Source organism: Schistocerca americana, chromosome 7, assembly GCF_021461395.2.
Source record: "Schistocerca americana isolate TAMUIC-IGC-003095 chromosome 7, iqSchAmer2.1, whole genome shotgun sequence".
Classification (NCBI taxonomy): Eukaryota; Metazoa; Arthropoda; class Insecta; order Orthoptera; family Acrididae; genus Schistocerca; species Schistocerca americana.
In genome coordinates this window covers 133,287,385-133,312,004 of record NC_060125.1, presented here as the reverse complement: position 1 = coordinate 133,312,004, position 24,620 = coordinate 133,287,385, and the positions used below count along the sequence as shown (strand labels likewise).

At 47.3% G+C, this 24,620-nt stretch overlaps 1 protein-coding gene across 1 annotated transcript in view; it reads left to right on the top strand.

Moving 5' to 3' along the window:
• Window positions 1-24,620, top strand: part of LOC124621921 (1-phosphatidylinositol 4,5-bisphosphate phosphodiesterase-like) — a 603,554-nt gene that overhangs the window by 377,872 nt on the left and 201,062 nt on the right. Inside the window, exon 14 of the mRNA XM_047147427.1 lies at window positions 17,030-17,187. Within this exon, the coding sequence (XP_047003383.1) occupies window positions 17,030-17,187 (158 nt within the window). The remainder of the gene's footprint in view (window positions 1-17,029; window positions 17,188-24,620) is intronic.

Below are 24,620 nucleotides of genomic sequence, written 5' to 3'. Positions count from 1 at the left end.
TCATGTCTTATCAGATGTCCTATCATCATGTCCCTTCTGCTTGTCAGTGTTTTACACATATTCCTTTCCTCTCCGATTCTGCGTAGAACCTCCTCATTCCTTACCTTATCAGTCCACCTAATTTTCAACATTCGTCTATAGCACCACATCTCAAATGCTTCGATTCTCTTCTGTTCCGGTTTTCCCACAGTCCATGTTTCACTACCATACAATTCTGTACTCCAGACGTACATCCTCAGAAATTTCTTCCTCAAATTAAGGCTGGTATTTGATATTAGTAGACTTCTCTTGGCTAGAAATGCCTTTTTTGCCATAGCGAGTCTGCTTTTGATGTCCTCTTTGCTCCGTCCGTCATTGGTTATTTTACTGCCTAGGTAGCAGAATTCCTTAACTTCATTGACTTTGTGACCATCAATCCTGATGTTAAGTTTCTCGCTGTTCTCAATTCTACTACTTCTCATTACCTTCGTCTTTCTCCGATTTATTCTCAAACCATACTGTGTACTCATTAGACTGTTCATTCCGTTCAGCAGATCATTTAATTCTTCTTCACTTTCACTCAGGATAGCAATGTCATCAGCGAATCATATCATTGATATCCTTTCACCTTGTATTTTAATTCCACTCCTGAACCTTTCTTTTATTTCCATCATTGCTTCCTCGATGTACAGATTGAAGAGTAGGGGCGAAAGGCTACAGCCTTGTCTTACACCCTTCTTAATACGAGCACTTCGTTCTTGATCATTATGAATCAAAGACGCTACCCCTAGACCACAGGTAACAGTTATGAAAGCTAAGTATAACTTTCTGTACTTTAAACATCTCTGTCAGCAGTAACTGGAATGTAACTTCTTTGGACTAACCATTCAGGCAGAATTGTTGTCCAGTTCTTACTTCAGGAGGCAAAATGATTAGTACTGCTGAACATAAATGTACATGACACTATCCTAGCTTTAAGATATTTCAGTGGTAAGGAAAATTTAAGAAACCCTAGTTGTTGTCTAGAAATATAGGTAAAATGAAGACAGGAAGTGCTATAGGACAGATGTTGAAAAAAGTTTAGGCTCAGTGATTAAATAAGACAATGATACTGAGATGCAGAAAATAGTTAGTACTATTTCTAATAAAGACTGGTATTTAAGTTCACAAAAACTCTATGTATGCTTTTGGAGCTCATTTACCACTGCTATCATTGTATGGTCCATGGGATTCATTGTAATTAACAGTCAACCTTTCCAGCAAGGATTACAGTTTAGGAATTATGTGGACTACTGCGAGAGTTGCTGGGCATATTCTGGATGAGAATCTGCTGTGCTCCATGCTTTCTGAGAACACGTATCAAGTAGCACACTCAGCTTCTGCATGGAAGGTGAGACATTTTTTCAGCTTCTGATACTTCCCTATCCACATATTCTCATGATGGTATGTGGCAAGGTAAAACTGTGTTCAGGTCTGGCAGCTGCAGTCAAATCTCTGTCTTTTGTGCGCAGTGCATTGTGACCTGCGCAGCTTGCTATATGACACGGAGTATTTGTTGTAAAACTGCATGAAAAGTAGTAATGAACTGTAAATAGAGCTCAGTATTTACAGATGCATGTTTCAACTAGCAAAGTGAACTGAAGACCTGGCCAGAATGGCAGCACTATTGTGCTCAAGAAACGAGGTGTTGAGTCAGTAACAATGTACAGTACGATATTCTTAGAAGTGGGGCATTGTCACCTGCTACATGTTTTAATATGCCAATGTCCTGCATATCTCAACAATTTAACACTGACGAACACTGACCCATACAGGTTTTCAAATCTCATCCAGTACAGTCCCCAACAATCAGTCTTTCCTTCTCATCCCATCTGGTAAGTCTCCCATGACCTGCGGTTCTGGGTGACTTTTCCGAAATCTACCCCTCTCCCTAGACCTCTCCAGTCCTGTTTCTCCACCCTTCTTCCTTCCCCTTCAATCCTTCTGTCTGAAGAAGGAGCCACTGGTTCTGAAAGATTGCCTATTTATAACCTCTTTTATGTGTGTGCTCTGCTGCCGTAGATTTTTTATGTATCCAATTACATTATTCTGTCAAAAATTGATTGACTTTGTTGTTATATTTGACCATAATAATTAATTTTTAAACAGTATAAATCATGATAAAAAGGAGGAAGGAGGAAAGTAAAGGAGAATATGGAAATGGTTCACTGTTGTAGCCAGTTGCCGTACAGTTCTGTGGGTTAGACTTACATTTTGTGGGTACTGACGTATTTGAATTACACAGTTAACACGTAAGTCTAGTGGTGTAGCTACCATAAGGCTAAGCGGGTAGTGCCCCAGGCCTCCCAAGCTTAAGGGGCCCCCCGCCCTCCATGAACGATGTTCGAAAAAGTTATATATTATCTTAGTTGAATCAAGAATTTTTTACTTTTAACTTTTTAGACCTGACCAACAAACCTGGAGTGGCATGAACTGAAATCATAAAAATTTCTCCCAACTCCAGAGCAGAAACATAATGGGGTGTGAGGCTCATCCACTAAGACGTGGACCCTGGTGCCATTTGGGTGTTGTTCGTTGAAGTCAGAGTTGCCATGGGTGTCAATCTTGGTGAACTAACAGTAATTGGCACTAATTTACTAACAGTGTGTTTGATAATACAGTGTGTGACCACATTTTAATTTGAAGCCTCTACAATGTGTTATTATGGAACACTGTTGCTGCCACATCTCGTGAAAATGATAGGTACTGCATGCGAAATTGCAGGCCATGCAAAGCACTGACCTTTTCTCCCCATGTTGGCCAAGGCCTTGCTCTGTGCAATCCCAGAATCCTCTGCAGCAAAAAGAAGCGATGTTGTAGTGGACACACAATAATATGGCACTAAGTATGGTAACTCAGTTGTTTGTGTAGGGAATTCCCCTAAGAAAACGATCCTTAATCATAGATCCCGATAAAGTGTTGTAACCAGTTGCACTCTGAATTTCTTAAAAGAGGAGTAGAAAATGTGGATCTTGGTTTGGATGGTTTTGTGGATTGTGTTGGTGATCATTTTGTCATCAATGTAGCAAATAACAGCTCTAGTAGTGACCTGTATGGTTGTATCCATCGGTTTCAGATCTTGAGGGAGTTAAAAGATTACCAGATGAGCTCCACTTTCTTTACTTACTCTTTTTCTGAAGTGACATATGCTTTTCACCGGGCTGTTATAGTGAATATTTATGAAGTCTTCCAAATTTTAATTCATTGCCTGAAGGATACAGGGTACTTTTCTGGCTTAGTATTATATAAAAATCAACACCTATTTCTTTCAGGCACTGTTCATAATTTATATGTTTTACAGATTTCTTGTTGATGTCAGGTAATGCAGCACACTTTCTAAACAAATTAGAAGTCTTTTGAATATTTTTGAACCTACTTAGGGTTATTAAAACAATTACAAAGAAATTGATGCAATTTTTTTCCAAAATGCTTCCTCGAATTGAGGTACCATTTAATTCAATGTTATACATTCTAAGGAGACCAAATTTTTACCAGATATGCATGACATGATGGCTGAGGTACTATACCTATTTAATTCGACCTATTATATAAATTACAAGGATAAAAAAATATTAACTCTTATATTTTACTTTTTATATTTTTTTCCTAATAAAAATGTTATTTTTTTATAATTTAGTTGATTTTTCAATAAACCTTAGGTCTGATACATAAGTATGGACTACTGCAAGTTACAGAAAAAAATTAGAGCAATGCTTTATAAACTTTGGGAAATATTTGTACCCGAATTCCTAAAAATGCAACTTGCAGGAAATTGCGAATGAAGATATGAGTCCAATTAAACTGAAGCATAGTCTTCATCCTGCAGCATTTCTTCACCTTCAAGCTTCCTCTTGGCATTCCTTTTAGCACTTCTTGCTTCTTTGGGAACTTGAAGAGCGAATCTTTCAGCTTCATGCACTCGTTGTCTCTCACATGTAAGCAATTGATCTTCCATATTAGAGCCACATTTTATGCCTAAATTTCTCAGGACTTCCAGCCTTCCTGTCACTCCATCATTGAAACGTATCCTGCATCTAGTGCACCAACTTTTAATGTATTTGGTTGTACAAAGGCATTCTTGGGTAATCTTTCCTGTATGCAATGGTTGAAACTTTCATTTGTAGTCTGAGTGCCACCATGAAGACACTTACCAAGTGAAACAGGGTCACTCAGGTCTCTAAAAATTGGTTTTATTTCATTCATAACAGGCTCAGGAAGAGAATGCTTATGATGGTATATTTGACCACTTTCTTTTGCTTTTTGTAACCACCCTAAGAACCTGCTCCTTTGGGGCAAAGTCCATGAACATGGTGGTCATCTGTGGACAACTTATAAAAGTTGGTGGCCTATACAGCTTTTCTCATTGCTTTAACATCTTTCAGAGGTGCAGTTCATCTAACGGCCAGTCCATAATAACTCTGAAGAAGGTCTATTTCAGTTTCTGTCAATCTGCCTCGCCCAGACAGAGATTTTCCACCAGATATCAACTTTCCTTTCATTTCTTTTCATAGCTTCCTCAATCTAGCACTCATCCCCTTTTGCACATGTCCACAACACTTCAGTTTTGTTACCAAGGTATCACCATAAACATTGAACTCATTAATTTTATTGAAAACTTTCGAGTCCCCATCACTTAGATACATTGTATATCTAACATTATAAATGGGCACCGACCTCCACTGTAACCATCATAATTCTTAGAACATTGATGTTCAATATGTCCTTCAGTGTTACCATGGCATGGCAGTACTTAGATAAGCACTCAGCATCAACAACTTTTCCATTCTCCAGAGAAGCAGCACTTACAACACCATACAAGGAACGATGTCCTCTATGTTGCCATGTCCCATCAAGTGCAACAGCAGTATCCCTGGTTTGACTAATATTTACAGTTTCTTCTACTGCACGTTTCATGGATGCTTTAGGCACAACCGTCAAGGCACCTAGAAGTAATTTTATGTACTTGTGGAGCCTACTGGGAGGAGGAGGAGGAGGAAGATCCATCAAACCACAAAACATTTGAGCAGCCTTTTTTCCTTTTCCTATTGCATGCATTGCATACACTAACTTCAAATTCACATCATATGAATTATGCACAATGTTCAATGTCATTTTCGAGGTAGATTTATTGCAGGATCTACACAGAACAACTAATTTTGATGGTAAACCTTTCCTGCAACTTTGTTGTTCAGTTATTTCCAGGCAGCCTACGCCATCACATTGTTTACATTTCGCCACTTCCTTTATCAAAGAAGATAAGAGGCCCACATCAACAACAACAAATCCACTACAGTGTCATTGTTAACACAAACATTTGAAGCATCAGGAGACATGCCGTGTGGGAGTTTCTTCCCTGAAGAACTGATACGTAGGTTACTTTCAACAGTGTGGCTGGCTTTGTTTGTGAACTGGTTACCACAGAATTTCCTCTTATTGAATTTCTTGATGCATGGCATAGTTAGTATTTATTGCACACTAAAAGATATGTATTTCCACAAATATATGTAGTACTTGAGCAGCAAACATTCAGTAACACATGAACGAACTGCTTCAGCGAAACAAAAGTACATACTAGCAAAGATAATCATTTACAGACAATAGTAACCTGCACTGTTACCAACATGTACAATGAATCATGTGTATAATTGCTGGAAACAGAAAGTTCACAGTCCTTTTCGAAATAATATTGGTTTCTGTAGCAGAAATTAATGGAGTGTGGCAGCATACATGACCGTAACTTTAAAATTTGGTGTATATGAGTCATTTCAATGTGGACAGAGGGTAGGGCAGCTAGGTGCTGCAAGTGGTGGCTATTGGGAGGCGTGGCAGACGTCAGGAGGCACTCTCCATGTTTGCCACTTGCCAGTTCCTCCAGAAAGAGGAGGTGGTTGTAACCTGTGTACAAGACCAGTAAAAGAATAGTGACTTTTAACCACTTATTTCTGCAAAAACATATCTCTCCTTTATCATTGGTACTGCGGTCCCCTGCCGCTGCTTGTCCGGGTGCTCTACGAGCGCCTGGCAGCTACTCAGGAAGTGGATGCTGGATCTCCACCCTCCACACTTGAAGAAGGTGGCACATGCTTATGTGGCCTACACACACCGGCCAAGGAGGTCCTCGATCCTCTCCTGTAACTGTGGCTCATCTCTCCTCTCTGAACCATGACAGTGGTTGTCTTGTGGTCGAGAAGTGTGCTGACCCTGTCCTGCCATGCCATTAGACCCCATGGCTCCGCTGAAATGTCAGGAATGCTGGTGTCCTGGCCCAAGTAGACACAGAAGACCCCCTTGCCTTCCCGTCTGTGTTGGAAGCTGTCAACAATGCCGAACTCATGACTGATGCTTACAGAGGGGAAGACGTCTCTCTGGCAGCTGTTGTGGTGGTGTTCAGTATGAGCAGGAAATCCACAGCACACTTATTCCTAGCATTAATACAGTGCCAGGGAATTGAGTAAGCGTGTCCTGTACACCATTGACCCTCTGACCAACTTCTTTCCGAACTCAAATGCTGGAGTATTTGTAGTGTGAAATATCAGCTGGTGTTGACCTGATATACTTGTAATGACCGCACAGGCTTTTCTAATATGAATATGTCAGCAATTCATTTTATCCCCTATTTGCTTAACGCATTTGTTATACCAACAGACTGGTCTGTAACAATATTCAATATGCCTTCTTGCAGTAGTGATGTGACTTCTTACTTCACATAACAAAGTGACGTGATACTTCACATAACAAAGTGACGTGATACTTCTTGTCGTAACGACGACCGGAACGGTCGCGGGGTAGTAATGACGGAAACGCGGTGGGACCCGCGGAGCGGCCCACGAACAACAACACAACGGGAGAGGACGGACACGACCAACGGAGGACGTTATGACACATCAAGAACAGACAACAGAGTAATGATCCAAACAAGACAACCACGTCCACTGGAATAGAAACACGAAAGTCAATACGCTGTCTGAGGCGATATGTCCTGAGACGCACGCAATGGTAGACTGCTGGCTGAGTGCGAGGCAGGCTCTTAAGTACGCTATCAGGGCCGCCGCTATTAGCCACTGGGACCAAACGTTCCACAGTGGCGCCCTCACAGTAAAAACGGGTCAGGAGGCGTGCGCCTCCACAGCTTATGGCGTGATGGTGCAGAGACCTCTATGGTTCTTTGACGTCCATGACGTCTGGCGCGGATTCAAATTCCACGGCGCGCGGTAGCAGATCCCTCCCCCCTGAAACCTGCGTGTAGGGGCGGAAACGCTCTGGACGGTGCTGAGGTGGGCGGTAGTGGGAAGAGGAACTGGGCGTATCAGCCACAACAGGCAGGGAGGAAGGGACGCCTGAGGTATCCATGACAGCCGATTCAGAGTCCAGGGCAGGGGAGGGAGCCGTCGGTCCACCTGGAGGCAGAGAGGGGTGGTGGCAAGCTCGCGGGGAGATGGCTACCATGGGTTGGGACGGTGACTCGACGACCACGTCCGTACCCGAAGGAGGTAGGGAAAGAGGTGGCGGCGCGAGTCCCAATGCAGCATGAGGGTGGAGCTGATTATGATGGCGGTGCTCCAACCCTTTTGATGTCTGCACCGACGTCACACACTGCCCATGGGCCACGACGACTGTGGCGGGTGTCCAATCCGCCTTGCACCTGTACTCGTGGGCCCACACAGCTGTGCCAGGGCATACCACCATGACGGCCAGGAGTGGGGGCGGGAGGAGGACGGCATCAGAAAATGGAGCAGGGTGCGTGGCTGTCGCCCATGAAGGAGCTCTGATGGACTGCGATAGGTGCTCAAAAACAGGGTGATGGCCAACGTGGTTGGGGACGTGTCGACCACCATAATCAACTGGTGTTTAAAAGTGCGGGCAAGCCTCTGCACCGTGCCATTGGACGAAGGGTGGAAAGGGGGGTTACAGATATGTTTGATACCGTTGGCTTGACAGAAGTCGTGGAAGGAGGATGCCGTGAATTGGAGACCATTATCAGAGACCAACCTGTGGAGCAGGCCCTCAATGGTGAGAACCTGGGCCAGGGCCGTGAGTGTAGTCTCCATGGCGGTGGATGCCATTCGGACAACATAGGCATATTTGGAGTAGGCATCAATGATGAGTAACCACACGGACCCCAAAAACGGGCCCCCAAAATCAATATAAACGTGATCCCAGGGTAGGCGTGGCACAGGCCAGGGTGCAAACGACTGAGGGGGGCTCGCCTGGTGATGCGCACAGAAAGTATACCCACGGACCAGGCACTCAATATCGCCATTGATGCCAGGCCAATACACATGCCGGCGAGCCAAAACTTTTATACAGGACATAACCCAGTGCCCACGGTGTAACAAACCGAGAACGCAAAGCTGGAATTCCGGAAGGATGACCACCCGGTGGGCATCCGACTCCGTGGCCAACAAAAGGACATCATCGACCACGGAGAGCCTATGGGAAAGTTAGCGCCAGGGGCTAAAATCGGACTGCATCCGACATAGGACGGCCACCCATGGACCACGTAGTTGAGAACCTGCCGCATGACAGGGTCGCAGCAGGTAGCTGCAGCAACGTCAGCAGCCATAAGAGGAAGACTGTCCATCACATCCCGGCGGGTGGAATCAGTGTGAAAGCAGAGGACCTCCTGTTGGTCAAAGGCAGGATCGGGGCCTGCTGGGAGATGTGACAAAGTGTCCGCATTAGCATGCTGGGCGGGGTGCTTATACCGGATGGTGTAAGCGTAATTATGTAAAAACAATGCCCAGTGCTGGAGTCGTTGAGCCGTCTGCGTGGGAAGGTGAGAGTGGGGCCCGAAAAGTGTAACCGAGGGCTTATGGTCCGTCAGGAGGGTGAACTTTGCCCCAAAGAGATAGGTGTGAAATTTTTGGATGGCGAACACGATTGCCAGGGCCTCCTTTTCAATCTAGGAGTAGTTCCGTTGTGCTAGGGTCAACGTCTTAGAGGCATAAGCAATGGGCTGTTCGGAGCCATCGGCATCCCGATGAGTGGGGGTGTCCCCAATGCCGTATGCTGACACATCAGCTGCCACAACCAAGTGCGGGCCGGAGAGAAGGGAGTAAGGCAAGGGGTGGACTTCAGCATCGCCTTTAAACAGAGAAAACCTGGTCACAGGCAGGAGTCCAAACAAAAAGTACCCCTTTGCGACGCAAGTTATTGAGGGGTTGAGCAATGGAGACAGCCTGTGGCAAGAACTTTAAGTAATAATTAACCTTGCCCAAAAACACCTGCAGTTCAGATAAGTCCTTGGGACGAGGAAGGGCCTCAATGGCCGCAACATTACGACCCGAATGGCGAATGCCATTTTTGCTAAGCCAGTGGCCTAAGTATTCCACATCCAGTTGAAAAAAACAACACTTGTCCAGCCGACAGCAGAGACCAGCAGACTGCAGAGCATGAAATAAGGTGCTGAGGTTTTGTAAATGTTCCTGGTGGGAATGCCCGGTGACTAAGATGTCATCCAGATAATTCACACATGCAGGGATAGGCTGTGTAAGCTTCTCCAGGAATTGCTGGAAAATGGCTGGCGCCGAAGAGACACCAAAGGGAAGGCGCTTGTACTTATACAATCCGAAAGGCGTGTTAATAACCATGATGTTCTGAGATTCGGAATCCAAGGGCAACTGGTGGTATGCCTCAGCCAGGTCGATCTCGGGAAAATGCTCTCCCCCAGCAAGCTTGGGAAGAAGATCTTCCTGTCAGGGAATGGGGTAAGTGTCAACGAGGGACTGAGCACTGACTGTAGTGCAGAAGTCCCCACACAGCCAACCCATTGGGTTTCCGTATGACCACCAGTCGTGTCGCCCATGCACTGTAAGTTACAGGTTCCAGCATGCCAGCGGCCTGGAGCCGAACAATTTCCTGCTTGACTGCTGGCCGTAAGGCCACCGGAAGGGGCCAAGCCCGGAAAAAGCGAGGCTGTGTATCCGGCCGTAGGGTGATGGGCACTTAAAAGCCAGAAGCACATCCGAAAAAATGGCTCTGAGCACTATGGGACTTAACTACTTTGGTCATCACTCCCCTAGAACTTAGAACTACTTAAACCTAACTAACCTAAGAACACCACACACATCCATGCCCGAGGCAGGATTCGAACCTGCGACCATAGCGGTCCCGCAGTTCCAGACTGTAGCGCCTAGAACCGCTCGGCAGCACGTCCGAGATCCGGTGCAAATGACGATGCAAAAGCGGAGCGCAGATCGTCTATGTCCTGAAAGGGAACAGCCATGGGAACGACCTTAACTTTGTCGGAAACTGAAAAGCCAAACAGTTGAAACGCATTCAGGCCAAAAATATTCGGAGCCGATGGATGGTCGACGACAAAGAGGGTAAGGAGCCATAGAACGCACTTGTACGTTACCTGGACAACGAACTGCCCATGAAGGGGAGTGGAACCAACTCCATAGGCGACCAAACAGCGACAGGGAGGTGACAACACAGGAGAGCCCAGCCGCGTATATGTCGCCATATTAATCAGGGAGACGGTGGCCCCAGTGTCGACCTGAAAACTGACATCCTCTGTGAAAATGCGGAGTGTGAGGAAAAGCTTCCGAACTGATGGGTCATCCTGTGGGATGACCAACTGCAGAGCATGGACGGTATCATGAGGCCCAGGAGGGGCAGGACTGGATCAAGTCAAGCGACTACGACACACCGATCGGATGTGGCCCTCCTATCAGGGGCGCCGCTATTGGCTGCTGGGATCATGTGTTCCACGGTGGCACCCTCACACTCAAAGTGGGCCAGGAGGTGCACGCCGCCACAGCTTACGGCGCAATGGTGCAGAGACCTCAATAGGTCTTCGACGTCCATGACGTCTGGCGCGGATTCAAATTCCGCGGCGTGCGGTACCAGACTTCTCAGTTGTATTGTTTTACTAAGCTTCTGCTGATGCTAACTACCCAGTTCGAGCAAAGCGCTGAAGTCCTGCTTTCCACCTGACCTGCTAATGTGATGAAATGCTGCCATTTTGTTTCACGCTTGTTGACTCTCCAGCAAGGAACACAAAGTGAATGAGGTCTCACAATTATGAAATTCTGCGCCCAGCTGCCTGATACAGGGTTTGTATGTAACAGTATAGTCAGGAGCTTAGACAGGGAGTCGGGGAGAGTTGGAGGGGGTGGGGAAAAGGAGAGAAGTAAAAAATGTGTCGGTGGAATAAAGGGCTGTGTAGTGCTGGAGTGGGAACAGGGAAAGGGCTGACGGGTGAGGACAATGGTGAACAAAAGTTGAGGCCAGGAGGCTTATGGGAATGTAGGATATATTGCAGGGAGTGCTTCCAGTTGCACAATTCAGAAAAGCTGGTGTTGGTGGGTAGGATCTATATGGCACGGGCTGTGAAGCAGTCATTGAAATGAAAAATGTCATGTTGAGCTGTGTGTTGAGCTACAGGGTGGTCCAGTTGTTTCTTGGCCACAGTTTGTCAGTGGCCATTCACGTGGACAGACAGCTTGTTGGTTATCATTCCTACATAGAATGCAGCACAGTGGTTGCAGCTTAGCTTGTAGATCATATGAATGGTTTCACAACTAGCCCTGCCTTTGATGGGATAGGTGATGTTTGTGACTGGACTGGAGTAGGGGGTAGTCGAAGAATGTATGTGGCAGATATTGTGTCTAATTCTATGACAGGGATATGAGCCATGAGGTAAAGGATAGGGAGAAGGGGTTGTGTAGGGATGGACAAGTATACATGTAGGTTTGGTGAACAGCGAAATACCACTGTGGGAGGGGTGGGAAGGGTAGTGGGCAGCACATTTCTCATTTCAGGGAACAACGAGAGGTAGTCGAAACCCTGGCAGAAAATTTAATTCAGTTGCTGCAATTCTGGGTGGTACTGAGTTATGAGGGGAATGTTCCTCTGTGGCTGGACGGTGAGATTTTGAGAGAGATTGCTCGTTATTGTAGATGCAACGACAATGTGTGGCTAGGCTATATGGAAGGGACTTCTTGGTATGGAATGGATGCCAGCTGTTGAGGTGGAGGTGTTGCTTGTGGTTAATAGGTTTGATATGGACAGAGGTACTGAGGTAGCCATCTTTGGGGTGGCTTGTTGGGCTGCATAGGACCAGATGAAGCAAATGGGTGAGAAGCCATTGTGGTTCTGGAGGAATGTGGATAGGGTGTCCTCACCCTCGATCCAGATTTCAAAGATGACATCAGTGAATCTAAACCAAGTGATGGGTTTAGGATTCTGCGTGTTTAGGAAGGGTACCTCTAGATGGCCCATCAGTAGGTTGGCGTAGGATGGTGCCATGCAGGTGCCTCTAGCCATACCCTGGATTTGTTTGTAGGTAATCCCTTCAAAGGAGAAGTAATTGTGGGTGAGGAAATAGTTGGTCATGGCAACCAGGAAGGAGGTTGTTGGTATGGAATCCGTTGGGTGTTGGGAAAGATAGTGTTCAATAGCAGTAAGGGCATGGGCATTAGGGATGTTAGTGTAAACGGAGGTGGCATCAATAGTGACGAGTAGGGCAGTGTGTGGTAAAGGGACAGGAAATGTGGAGAGTCGGTGGAGGAAAAGGTTGGTATCTTTTATGCAGGAGGATACGTTCCAGGTAATAGGCTGAAGGTGCTGGTCTCCGAGAGCAGAAATTCCCTCTGTGGGAGCACAGGATATGCCACAGTGGGATGTTTGGGTTTATAGATATTAGGAAGCATGTAGAAGGTAGGAGTGCCGGGAGTGGTAGGGCTGAGGAAAGAGATAGACTCTGCGGAGAGGCTCTATGATGGACCTAAGGATTTGAGTAGAGACTGAAGGTCCTGCTGGATTTATGGATTGGGGTCACTGTGCCAAGGTTTGTAGATAGATGTATCTGCAGCTCGCAGAGTCCTTCTGTCAGGTAATCCTTGCGGTTAAAAACAACAGTGGTGGAGCCTGTGTCCTTGGGTAGGATCATAAGGTCAGGATCAGTTTTCAAATGGTGGAGTGCAGTTCTTTCTGCAGATTTAAGGTTAGTTTGCATGATGAGGGTTTTGGGGTATGAAGGTGTGGCAAGGTTTGAGATTAAGAAATTCTGAAAAGTTAACAGGGGGTGATTTTGGGATTGAGGAGTGAACTTAGTCTGGCAGGGTTCAACATTTCTCTTGGGTCGAGTTTGATTGTAGGGTTGGCGGTGAAAAAGTGTTGCCACTGTAGGGACCAGAAGAAGGGGAAAAGTTCTTTAACAAATCCTGCATAACTGAATTTGGGAGTAGGGCAAAAGGTGAGGCCTTTGGAAGGGACTGATATTCCTGCAGGGCTAAGGCTTTTGGAGGAAAATTTGAACACTATGTTTTGGGTCTATTTAGGTTGTCGATTCTGTGGTGGTGGGAGGGAGTTTTGGAGGGTGGGGTAAACGTAGTAGGTCTGCTAGACAGGGTTTGTCAGCTATGAGGCGACACGAGGGAGATTGGAGGTTGTTGTAGAGGTGGTAGACAGTGGTGCTCCAAGACGGTAGTAGGAAGTGAGCAGGGTGGAAAGTTTTTTGAGGTGATGTGCATGTTGCTCTAGTTCCTGTAGGGCAAGAGTTTCAGTGTGTGTTATGGGATCCAGTAATTTGTGATTGCATAGAAGAGAATTTTACAGATGGAGAGAAGGTATTGCAAGGGGGTTTGGGCTAGGTTGATATGTTTTTGCAGGAGAACGTTGGTGAGGGCTAAGGATTGGTGGAATCCGAACAGTTGGAGCTCATTGTGGAAGGAATGGTGGCAGCCAGAGATTGGTAATTTGATGGTGGGACTGGATTCTGGCAAGGGTAAGGAAACTTTAGTGTATGGACACAGACGGAAGGAGCAAGGATCCATGGTGTTGGAAAAAATGCGAAAAGGAATAATTTGCATCAGGCCCAACTCAAGGCCACATCAAATTTAGATTTAATAAAAAATGTCATGTGACTAGGGCGTCCTGTCAGGTAGACCGTTCGCCAGATGCAAGTCTTTCGATTTGACGCCACTTCAGCGACTTGTGCGTCGGTGGGGATGAAATGATGATGATTAGGACAACACAACACCCAGTCCCTGAGTGGAGGAAATCTCTGACCCAGTCGGGATTGAACCTGGGCCCTTAGGATGGTACTCACTGATGATTTTGCAAAAACTAAAGCCAGAAAAAGATAATAAAAGAATGTTAATATAAAATTGTCTACTTCAATTTATTGTCTTCCTATACTGTTAACAATAATCTACTACAATTGCAATCTACTATACCCACAAAAGCATGGCTGCTGCCGCTGTGCTTACCGACAGTTACCTATTGTAAATCGTAGCTCTAAACAAAATAGGAGTGATTGTTATTGCGCACTGAGCTCACAGCACACTCGTTTAGTGCCAGTATGTTTCTGGCACTGACAACAGCCCTGTACCTCTGCGCCTTTGCAGGTGCGCAAATCCTGACCTGACCATTCCCAGCGTTCTTTATGACAAGGGGCCAGTTTTCATGGCGGAGTGAGACTTCTTAATTGTTTATTTTTTACTAGCTTTTGCCTGTGACTTCAGTCTCCTGGAATGGACCCACATTGAAAATTATCCCAAGGGATCCTTTCACCAGTACGAAAGTACCCAACATCCTACACAGGTTGAACTGCATCTGCGTGCAAAATTTCATACAAATACAGCCAGTAGTTTTTGCATGAAAGTGTACTAAACAAACTAACTTTCACTTGTATAATGCTATTAGCAGTATGATTAAATATAATAATTTAATAATTTACTTTGTAGTATGTAGGTTTACATTATGCCATGCAGTGGGCGGTAAGGATCTGATAATGAAGTTTTCCATCTTTAAAGTATTTAGTTTAGCTTAAATAGGGCCCCAATTTCATTTATGCGCTGGGGCCCTTGGTTACATTGCTATACCACTGCCTAACTCAAGCCTTGATCCTTTACATTTGCTTCTGTGGCTTTTGAGCAGTTATTTGCTCTTCTGTGTTAATACACTTATTGCCTTTCTGTATGTGTCTAACTCTGAAGATGTATTATATGGTTTTCCTTGTCAGTAATTGATATTACATATGAGTAAATTAATCTTTTCGTACCAAGCATATGGTACAATACTGAAAATTGTTTTAATAAAAGATTATTAATACTGCTCTGTTTCATACATTCAAAAAAATAAGTCTGTTTTTGTGGTATGTATGAAACAGAGCTGCTGTTGGAAGGTACCTGCAAAAAATGCTTGCAACATCTATTGAATTTCCGCAGAAAATTATGCTGCAATGAAAAACCAACTCAAAGTAACAGTGGTAGATTATCTTTCTGGTGTTCATGTTTGTGCCACCTGACAAGACACACAATGCAAGTATGTGGAGAGGGGCATGCATTTGCCTATGGCTTGACTATTTAATACTTTTTCTCAGTACGTTTATGCTGTTAGGCCTGAAACCAGAACCTTATTAATAACCAAACTCAGCACTTATAGGTAGCTTTTTTGCAATGGGCTGGGCTGCTTTTATCTCCTGTTGCTACCTTTTGGGGATAGAGCCAGAGATGGAAACATTTCAAAGATGGCCACATAAGACATTGTTTTTCAACAGGCAGAGAAATAGCATCAGTAGTAACATTTTATACCCAGAAACTTTGGTAGCTTTCCCAATTCAGATATTTTTAATTTTTCACTTAACAAGTTAAAAAAAAAGCAGTGTGACATGTAAATGGTATCTTCATCACACATGCGCACACACACACATGCACACATGCTCACATGCTCGCGTGTACGTATGTATACTGATACTGTAAGGAGAGAAACACTGATCAGCCAAAGCATAGTGAACACTGCCCACTATGAGATCGAATGCCTCCTGGTGGTATTGCAAGAATGTGACACAAAATAAGGGAAGTATGTGAGAAGAAGAGATACCAGTGGGGAGTGATTCTAGCAATATTAGCTGAAAATCTGGGAATTCACTGACATGCAAGTTTGATTAAGAATAGATCACCCGGAGACAAAACCTCTCAGAAATAGTGAAGATGGTTGGCTGCTCGTGTCCTACTGTTGTGAGCAACTATGAGAAGTGATTGAAGGACAGTGAAGCCATGAGTAGATGACAAGGTGTTGGACAATTGCACCTCAGCACAGAACATGGAGGTTGACAGTTTACCCGCTCTGTAGAACAGAATCAGTGGTGATTGGCAGCAGATCTGATGACAGATTGCAGCGCTGATGCAGATACATATCATTTGGAACACACTGCTCAACTGTAATTGCTGAACATGGGGCTCTGCAGCAAACAACCCCTATGTATTCGCTTGTTGACCCAGTGAAATGTCAGTTAAGATTGCAGTGAACCACAATCATTGAGGTTGGACTGTGGATCAGGTGAAACAAGTAGCCTGATTGGGTTAATCATGTTGTCTGAATATGCTCTAATCCAGGTTAACCACTGCTTGTAACTTGTACTGCACCACAGATGCAAGCTTGTGGGAGCACTACATACTATACTATGGGGTACATTCATCTAGGCTAGCATGGGACCAACCTGTGGTAGTAATGGAAGACACTGTGATAGCTGTGCGCTACATGTACATAATTGCAGACCACCTACATCTTTTCATGCGTGATGTATTCACCAACGGCAATAAGTCCTTTCAGCAGAATAACTGTTTTTTTCACAAGGCCAGAATCATCCTACAGTGGTTTGAGGCACACTATAGGTAGTTCACATTTTTGTCTTCATCACCAAATTTGCTTGACCATAACCTCATGGAACACATCTGTAGTGTTAACGGATGCCATCTCTGCACCCAAAAACCAGTGGCCTGTATTTATCGGATTTGTGACCTGTGTAGAGAAATCTGTCCCACTTACCTCTAGAAACCTACTGAGGACTTGTTAAATCCATGCCACATAGAATCACTGTGTATTCCAAAGGTGAAGCAATATGGTATTGAGCAGGTGGTCATAATGTTTGGGCTCATCAGTGTATGAAGAAATAGGTTTGAAGTTTTGGGTGACACATGTTTATGTTTACTTTTACCATACTGATTGTGCGTGTTCCACTTAAATAATACTAAGAGTGGGATTGACATTACATTTCCAGAGAACAATATACACTACCATATGTCATCTTTTGAGGAAAGGGATGGCCTTCAGTATGTGGAGTCTCAGGCTATCGAGTTTGTTGATTACAACAAACGGCAACTGAGCCGCATCTATCCTAAGGGACTCCGTGTCAATTCATCGAACTACATGCCACAGGTACAGTACTGTAGCCTTATGCTCAATGAACTGGGTGAGCTGTTATATTGTAAATCATATCTCTGTGGTAAAATCTGTACTTTGCATTCTTATCCTCTATGCTGTTTATATCTTTTTGCATACATGTTACATACCCCATGAAACTCTGCTGTTGTGAAACATTAAGATATTAACTACTTCTAAAGTGTTTATTTTATAATTGACAGCTTTTAGTTTAAATACTCAGCATGAGATGACATATTCACATTCACTTTTCTTCTTGCTGATGTGTGCTACATGATATTATGTTGACAACACTCAATCTGTTACTGAATGTGGTGAGAACATAACATTCATTGACAACAGCTAAGAATTTTATAGTTCATGTAGTAATAATAAAAGCTTTCAATAAAAGGTCTTGATTGGCAATGGGGCCTGTTAGTCACATCTGTCTTTAACAGGGTGACACATGTGGCCTATAAATGATGACCCACACTGACACAGGAACTTGTATATTCCTCGTCTTCTTAGGCGTAGGTAATCTTTTAGGGAATAGCTTTGGCATGTTTAAATTTTTCCGGATTCAAACGCCTAGCCTTTCCACATACCGGTGGGCCTTCTGTGGTATTGATTCTGTGGACAGTACCATTGTTGATCCTGAACACCGATGGGGATGATGGACCCGCATCTGATGCAGTATGAGTAATCTGCAATGCACATGCTTGTGTGTCCAAGGTCGGTGGGTCAGCAGCTGTGGCGGTCACCTACTGGTAGTCCTTGTTGTAGAGCTCGGTGAGGTTCTTGGTAGTGTCGCGGGCACAGATTTTGTCCGGCAGTAGAAACGTCGCGTGGCGTTGGCAGCAGGTGTGAGGAAGTGGTGCAGGGGTTGGAGGTATGGCCATATGTAACAGCTGAGTGACCTGCTTACGACCATCCATGAGCTTGGTTTGCACGGTGGCGATGCATAGGTAGAGGGCTTCATTGCTGTCTCGAAGTTAGTCATTGTGTGATCTAAGAGAGGGCACTGCAACAGCGGTTTCAGTTAGCTCACACAATAGAGTGGCGCTTTCAGATGAGAGGGAAGAGATACCTGAACCAGTGGTACAGTCTGTTGAGTTGATGGTTAGTGTACCTCGTTGTAGATTGGGTGACAGTGCATGGGCTAAGAGAAAATCTACCCCGGACACGGGTTCGTCCACCTCTGCGATAATGAAAGTCCACTGTAAGGGAGTGTTAATGTCCTGCAGTTTAGGGCTTAAATTAGTTATTCCATGCCATGGAATCAGGGACTTATTGGCAGCTTGAAGCAGGGGGCAAGACTGACGCTCGAATTTAATACCTGCGGACAAAGTTATCACACTAACCTCGGCCCCCGTGTCGACTAGAAATGAAAGGGGAGACACTGCATCTTTCACATACAAGCGTCTTGGTGCATGAGGTGATGAAGTATTAAGTGAGAGGCATCTGTGCGGTGAAACGCGGCCCGTGGCGCCTGAATTGGGTCACGTTATTAGTTTGGGAACGCACATGGAGAACGACACTTCTTAGCCACATCGCCATAGCGGGAATGGAAATAACACCAATTGGGATAGTGCGTGGCATCGTTCGGCGTGCTGGCTGAGGTCAAACTGATGGTGGAGGGGGGGAGGGTCTTGTTTGCAGGTTCCTCCGGTGGTGGCATTGTAGTAGTACTGGTGTGAGAGGAGTTACGGCAGAGGCTGCCAGGCGGCATTGGGTCCGCGCGCATGCGCGGAGCGAGTCGTGTGCACTCTGTACCGCACGTTGGAAGCTGCAGTGCAGGTGTGCCAAACTCTGAGGCCGGAGTATGCTGGGCGGGCAGAATGTTGTATACCTGGTCTGCGATCTTCAGTTTGGCATCTAGTGGGGCTGAAGTCACATGGAGAAGTTGAATTTGAACTTCCGAGCAACCAGATGGACCAAAGTGTAACATCTGGCATGTGATGTGTGTCTGTCATGGTGCGGAGATGACACTAGAGCTGCGACAGGGATCGGGAACCCAGCGATTCATGACTGATGAGGCGGATAGCTTCCTCTGTCGATGTGGACAGTCGCTTGAGGATGGTGCATCGGGCGAATGCATATTTGTCTGTAGTAGGAGGCGAAGCCACAATATCACAGATCAGGTCCAGTTCATCATGGAGGTGACATACTAGGCAAAGGAACTGTGAATTGTCATCGGCGACGCCATGTAGCTGCAGGGCGTGGTCGACCAAGGCAAACCATGTGTGTGGGTGGTCCTTGCAAAGGGGTGGTAGCTTTGGCCAACGGATGGGGATGTCTTGACATAACTGTGTATTAGGAACTGTCACTCCCTGTCCATAGTTGTGCAGCCTAATTGGCTCGGGTGCAGTAGCAGTGTACCAGCTTCTGACGCTGTCAGTGACACGCAGCACGATAGGCATGGCTGGCTCGACCTTTGTTGGTAAATCAGTGAATCGTGCATTCGCTGAAGTAACGTCGACAGGCATAGAATAGACCGGCGCGGTAGAGTCAACCATAGTCGACCGATCTGCGGAGAATGATGGAGTACAGTTTCTGGGCCCCTCCCCTACAGGTGCATTAAAAATGTTAAACTCACCTAATGTTTGTTGAACACACATGATCAATGCGGCAGGAACGGCGTGTGCTGCCGGAAACACTCGTAAAGTGGACGCAGGTAGTGTGTGTTTGTGTGTGGGTGTGGGGGGGGGGGGGGGGGGGGGTGCAAACTGTGGGGTTCCGGGACAGACATGACATTTCCCAACTTGGGCGTCCAGATCGATTTGTACCGCCACTGATTCGGGTGGAAAGTTCACACTGGCACTTGGGAAACCCGCAAACATAGTCACTGGGGTTTGAGCAAATTGCACCAGCCGTTGTTGAGCACTCGGAACACGTGGGAAGTTCATACTCGACATAAAACATTTGTATTCAAAGCTTTGTGCGTGAAAAACGTTCTGTTGGTACAGAACACTGCCACATGACTGCTGACTCACGTACGATATCGGAAAGTTATTGTTCGCACCTGATGCCACCACATGTGGGGGTGAGAATGCAGAAGCACTGTCCTGTTGCGTACTGCTAGTAGGTGTGTTTGGAAACTGCGTTGAACTATTACGAACACATGGTGGATAATTGGAAAACCCTGCCAAAGCGTCCGTTGGGAAACTTAGTTGGCACGTGCACGGTGTGGTGGGCGGCAAGCGATCCATTGTGTACTGCTCGATGGTACGAAAGTTCGTTCTAGCACTCGTAAACAAAATTTAGGGTCACCAGTATGGGTTTTAGTGTTGTAGGACTGCAGGATCCAATGATGCACACTATACCACATGTAATAAACACTATTTTATTACTCAGAAGCACACATATACAGTTAAATACATTCTTGGTCACTCTCCATGTGTGTAAACTTTCAAGCGCGACCACAGGCTGCCACAAAGAGCTTGGCAAAACAAAGATATTACACGCAACTTGGTCGATAGTTGCCACAAATATAACCATATCTCTTACAAGAATTATTCTGATAACTGCCATGACACACCTCCACCACTGTCAGTACTTGTGAAAAACCCCCTGCGGGTTCGGGGGTAAGAATAGGCACGCGGTATTCCTGCCTGTCGTAAGAGGCGACTAAAAGGAGTCTCAAACGTTTCGGCCTTCTGTGATGGTCCCCTCTTGGGTTTGACCTCCTTTATTTTCCAAATTTCCGTTGTTAGTGCGTGCCATTTGGGGAAGGACACCTTACGTGGTGTTTTTCTATTGGTCCATCTTGCTCCACCATCTTGCATGTTACCTATTGTTGTGTGGGGGGGGACTACGCCCAACATCTTCTGGGTTGTCTCCTTCTCGCCTTGTGCGCACTCTTCTTCTTAGCGCCTACGACAACTGTGAACCCTTTCAACACCTAAAATCCAGCACGGTAGCCAGTCCGTTGTGGTGGGGTCGTCATGTACCCTCTTGGTGGTAGCCCCCTGACCACGCAGGGATCGCACTACAGATGCCAGGGCTGTTTCCTCCCCATGCATGCCAAGGAGTATGTGCCCATCTTGTCTGGGGCACGGGGACTCCGGGCAACGGGATATCGGCCAGGTACCCGTTGCTTTGGCTGGGTGGCGCCATTGGGGAGAGCCCTCGTTCGGAGTAGGTGGCATCTGGGCAGATGTGGCGCAATGAAGCGCAATAAATCACACCAAGCTGGTGGTCGCACGGCCACCAGCGTCTCTAAGCGAGGTAGAGTAGACTTTGATGCTGCACAATATGACCCTCAGTCGTTCCCCTCGTTGGCTGCGCCATGGGAGGGACGCTGATCTAGTGCCAAGCGGGAGCCTTACTACCGCAATACCTTGTCTGCAGCAGGACTGATGGTGACTCCTTTCTTACGACGAAGCCTCTGTTTTTTGTGGAACACCTGGAGGATAAGTTTGGGGAAGTGGCGGGGTTGTCTAAAATGAGGAATGGGTCCATCCTCCTCAAGACGTCCTCCCCAGCCCAGTCACAAGCGTTGCTCTTGTGTGATAAGCTGGGTGACGTCCCTGTTACCGTCACTCCCCACAGTAGCTTAAATATGGTCCAGGGAATTATTTACCATCGTGACCTCTTGTTGCAATCCGATGACGAGCTGAGAGCCGACTTGGAACGACGTGGTGTACATTTTGTCCGTCGTGTACGTAGAGGACCCAAGACTAACAGGGTGGCCACCGGTGCCTTTATCTTGGCCTTCGAGGGTGATGTCTTGCCCGAGAAGGTCAAGGTGATGGTTTACCGTTGCGATGTGAAGCCATACGTCCCTCCCCCGATGCGGTGCTTCCAGTGCTGGAAGTTTGGGCATACGTCCTCCCGTTGCCCATCCAGCGCTACATGTCGTGATTGCGGACGCCCCTCTCATCCCGATTCTCCATGTGCGCCTCCGCCTGTATGTGTCAACTGTGGGGAGCACCACTCTCCATGCTCGCCGGATTGCCCCGTTCTTCATAAGGAGCGGAAGATCATGGAATTTAAGACCCTGGACCGGCTTACTTATCGAGAGGCAAAACTGAAATATGAAAGGTTGTATCCTGCTTCCATTCGAACATCTTATGCTGCAGCCACATTATCGTCGCCCACGCGAGTGACGGTTGTCGCCTCATCTGTGCCGCCTTCAGTGGGCCCTCGGGGCCGTGCATCTCTGTCTGCCCCCCTCGTGTCTGGGGGCAAGCCTTCCTCTGTTGCCCCCTTAGCAGTTGGGGGCAAACCCTCTTCTGTCGCTCCCCCCACGCTTACTTCGGGAGTGACATCTGCTCCACAACCGGGAGGCTCGATCCCTCCCCCTCCTTCTCCACCGGCGTTGCCTCCGCCGGTTCCTCTCTCGCGGAAGGGGTCCCTCGGGGCTCTCCCTTCCTCCGTTTCTTCTCCTTCCCAGCCAGATGTCAGCCAGTGGCTGAAGGTTCCGCCACGTGCTGGTCGTAGGGCTTCTGCGTCATCGTCAGCCTCTGACGCTCCTTCAGAGAAGCTCTCCCAGCCCTCTCACCCTAAGGGCCGATGTGAGAAGAAGGAACGGCATGTGTCCAAGAAGAAGGACGTTCCGGCGGTTTCAGCACTGCCTGCTGTACGTAGTACTGGCTCCGGGGATGAGGTGGAGATCCTCGCCTCTGCCGCGGATCTCACCCTCACGGAACCCTTGGCGGCCTCTCCTGTCGACTCAGCTGACTCTCCCCCGGTGACGGCAGTTGGCTCTGAAGTACTGTCTGCCTCTTAGTCGCATTCACGCCCTCCCAGTCCCTTCTTGCTTCCATTCTCCAATGGAACTGCGGCGGTTATTTCCGCCACCTGCCTGAGCTCCGGATGCTTCTGAGTGTTTCCCCTGGTCTCTGCATTGCTCTGCAGGAAACTTGGTTTCCTGCACTGCGGACCCCCGCCCTTCGCGGTTATCGGGGATACTATAAGAACTGTGCTGCCTGTCAACGAGCGTCAGGTGTGGTTTGCCTCTTTGTTCACCACTCTGTCTGTAGCTCGCCAGTACCCCTTCAGACGCCTTTAGAGGCAGTTGCTGCCAGGGTTGAGCTCTCGTCGGCTATTACTGTTTGCTCTGTTTACATTTCTCCGGATGGGGAGCTCCCCCGACATGTCTTGGCTGCGCTGCTGGCTCAACTCCCGCCACCATTGCTGCTTCTGGGTGATTTCAATGCCCACAACCCTCTATGGGGTGGGACTGTCTCTGATGACCGCGGTCAGGCCGTGGAGCATTTGTTGGCTCAGCTCGACCTTAGCCTCTTGAACACCGGTGCTCCCACGCATTTCAGTGTGGCCCATGGCTCGTTCTCGGCCATCGATCTCTCTCTTTGCAGCCCCGGACTTGTCCCATCCCTCCACTGGAGGGTGCACCCTGACCTGTGCGGTAGTGACCATTTTCCCATCTATTTGTCACTACCCCAGTGTCGTTCTTCTGGGCGCCTGCCCCGCTGGGCTCTCCATAGGGCTGACTGGGCGGCTTTTACTTCCACTGCAACCATTGAGTCTCCCCCACAGGGTGACATTGACGAGGTGGTCCGCGTCTTAACAACGTCAATTATTTCGGCGGCCGAGGCTGCCATCCCCCGCTCTTCTGGCCTCCCTCGGAGGAAGGCTGTACCCTGGTGGTCGCCGGAGATTGCTGAGGCTATTCGCGACCGTCGGCGGGCTCTCCATCGTCATAGGCAGCACCCGTCTCTAGAGACCCTCATCGCCTTTAAGAGGCTCCGTGCCTTGGCCCGTCGTCCTATTGCACAACGTAAGCAGGAGTGCTGGGGGAGTTATGTCTCATCCTTGGGCTCCCATGTCTCCCCCTCGCTCGTGTGGTCCCGGATCCGGCGGATTTATGGATACCAGACCCCTATGGGTGTCCCTGGGATCTCCTTGGACGGCGCTGTCTGCACGGACGCTGCCGCCATTGCTGAACACCTTGCTGCGCACTTTGCTAAGAGCTCTGCAACTGCAACTTATCCCCCCGCCTTTCGCTCTCTCAAGAAGCGAGCCGAGCAGACGCCGTTATCGTTCCGCACACGTCGTCCTGAAAAATACAGTGCTCCTTTCAGCGAGAGGGAATTCCTCGCTGCCCTCGCCGATTTCCCTGATACAGCACCAGGACCGGACTGCATCCACGCACAGATGCTGAAGCATCTCTCCAGGGACTGCCAGAGACACATCCTCACCATCTTTAACCGCATTTGGAGCGAGGGCATGTTCCCATCGCAATGGCGAGAGGGTCTTATTGTCCCCATCTTGAAGCCCGGTGCGGACCCACTGGCGGTGGACAGCTATCGTCCCATTACCCTCACCAACGTTTTGTGCAAATTGCTCGAACGTATGGTGGGGCGGCGTTTGTGTTGGGTCCTTGAGTCGCGCGGTCTCCTCGCTCCATCCCAGGGTGGCTTCCGTCGGGGCCGGTCTGCCACTGACAATTTGGTGTGGCTGGTATCTGCTATTCGTACGGCCTTTGC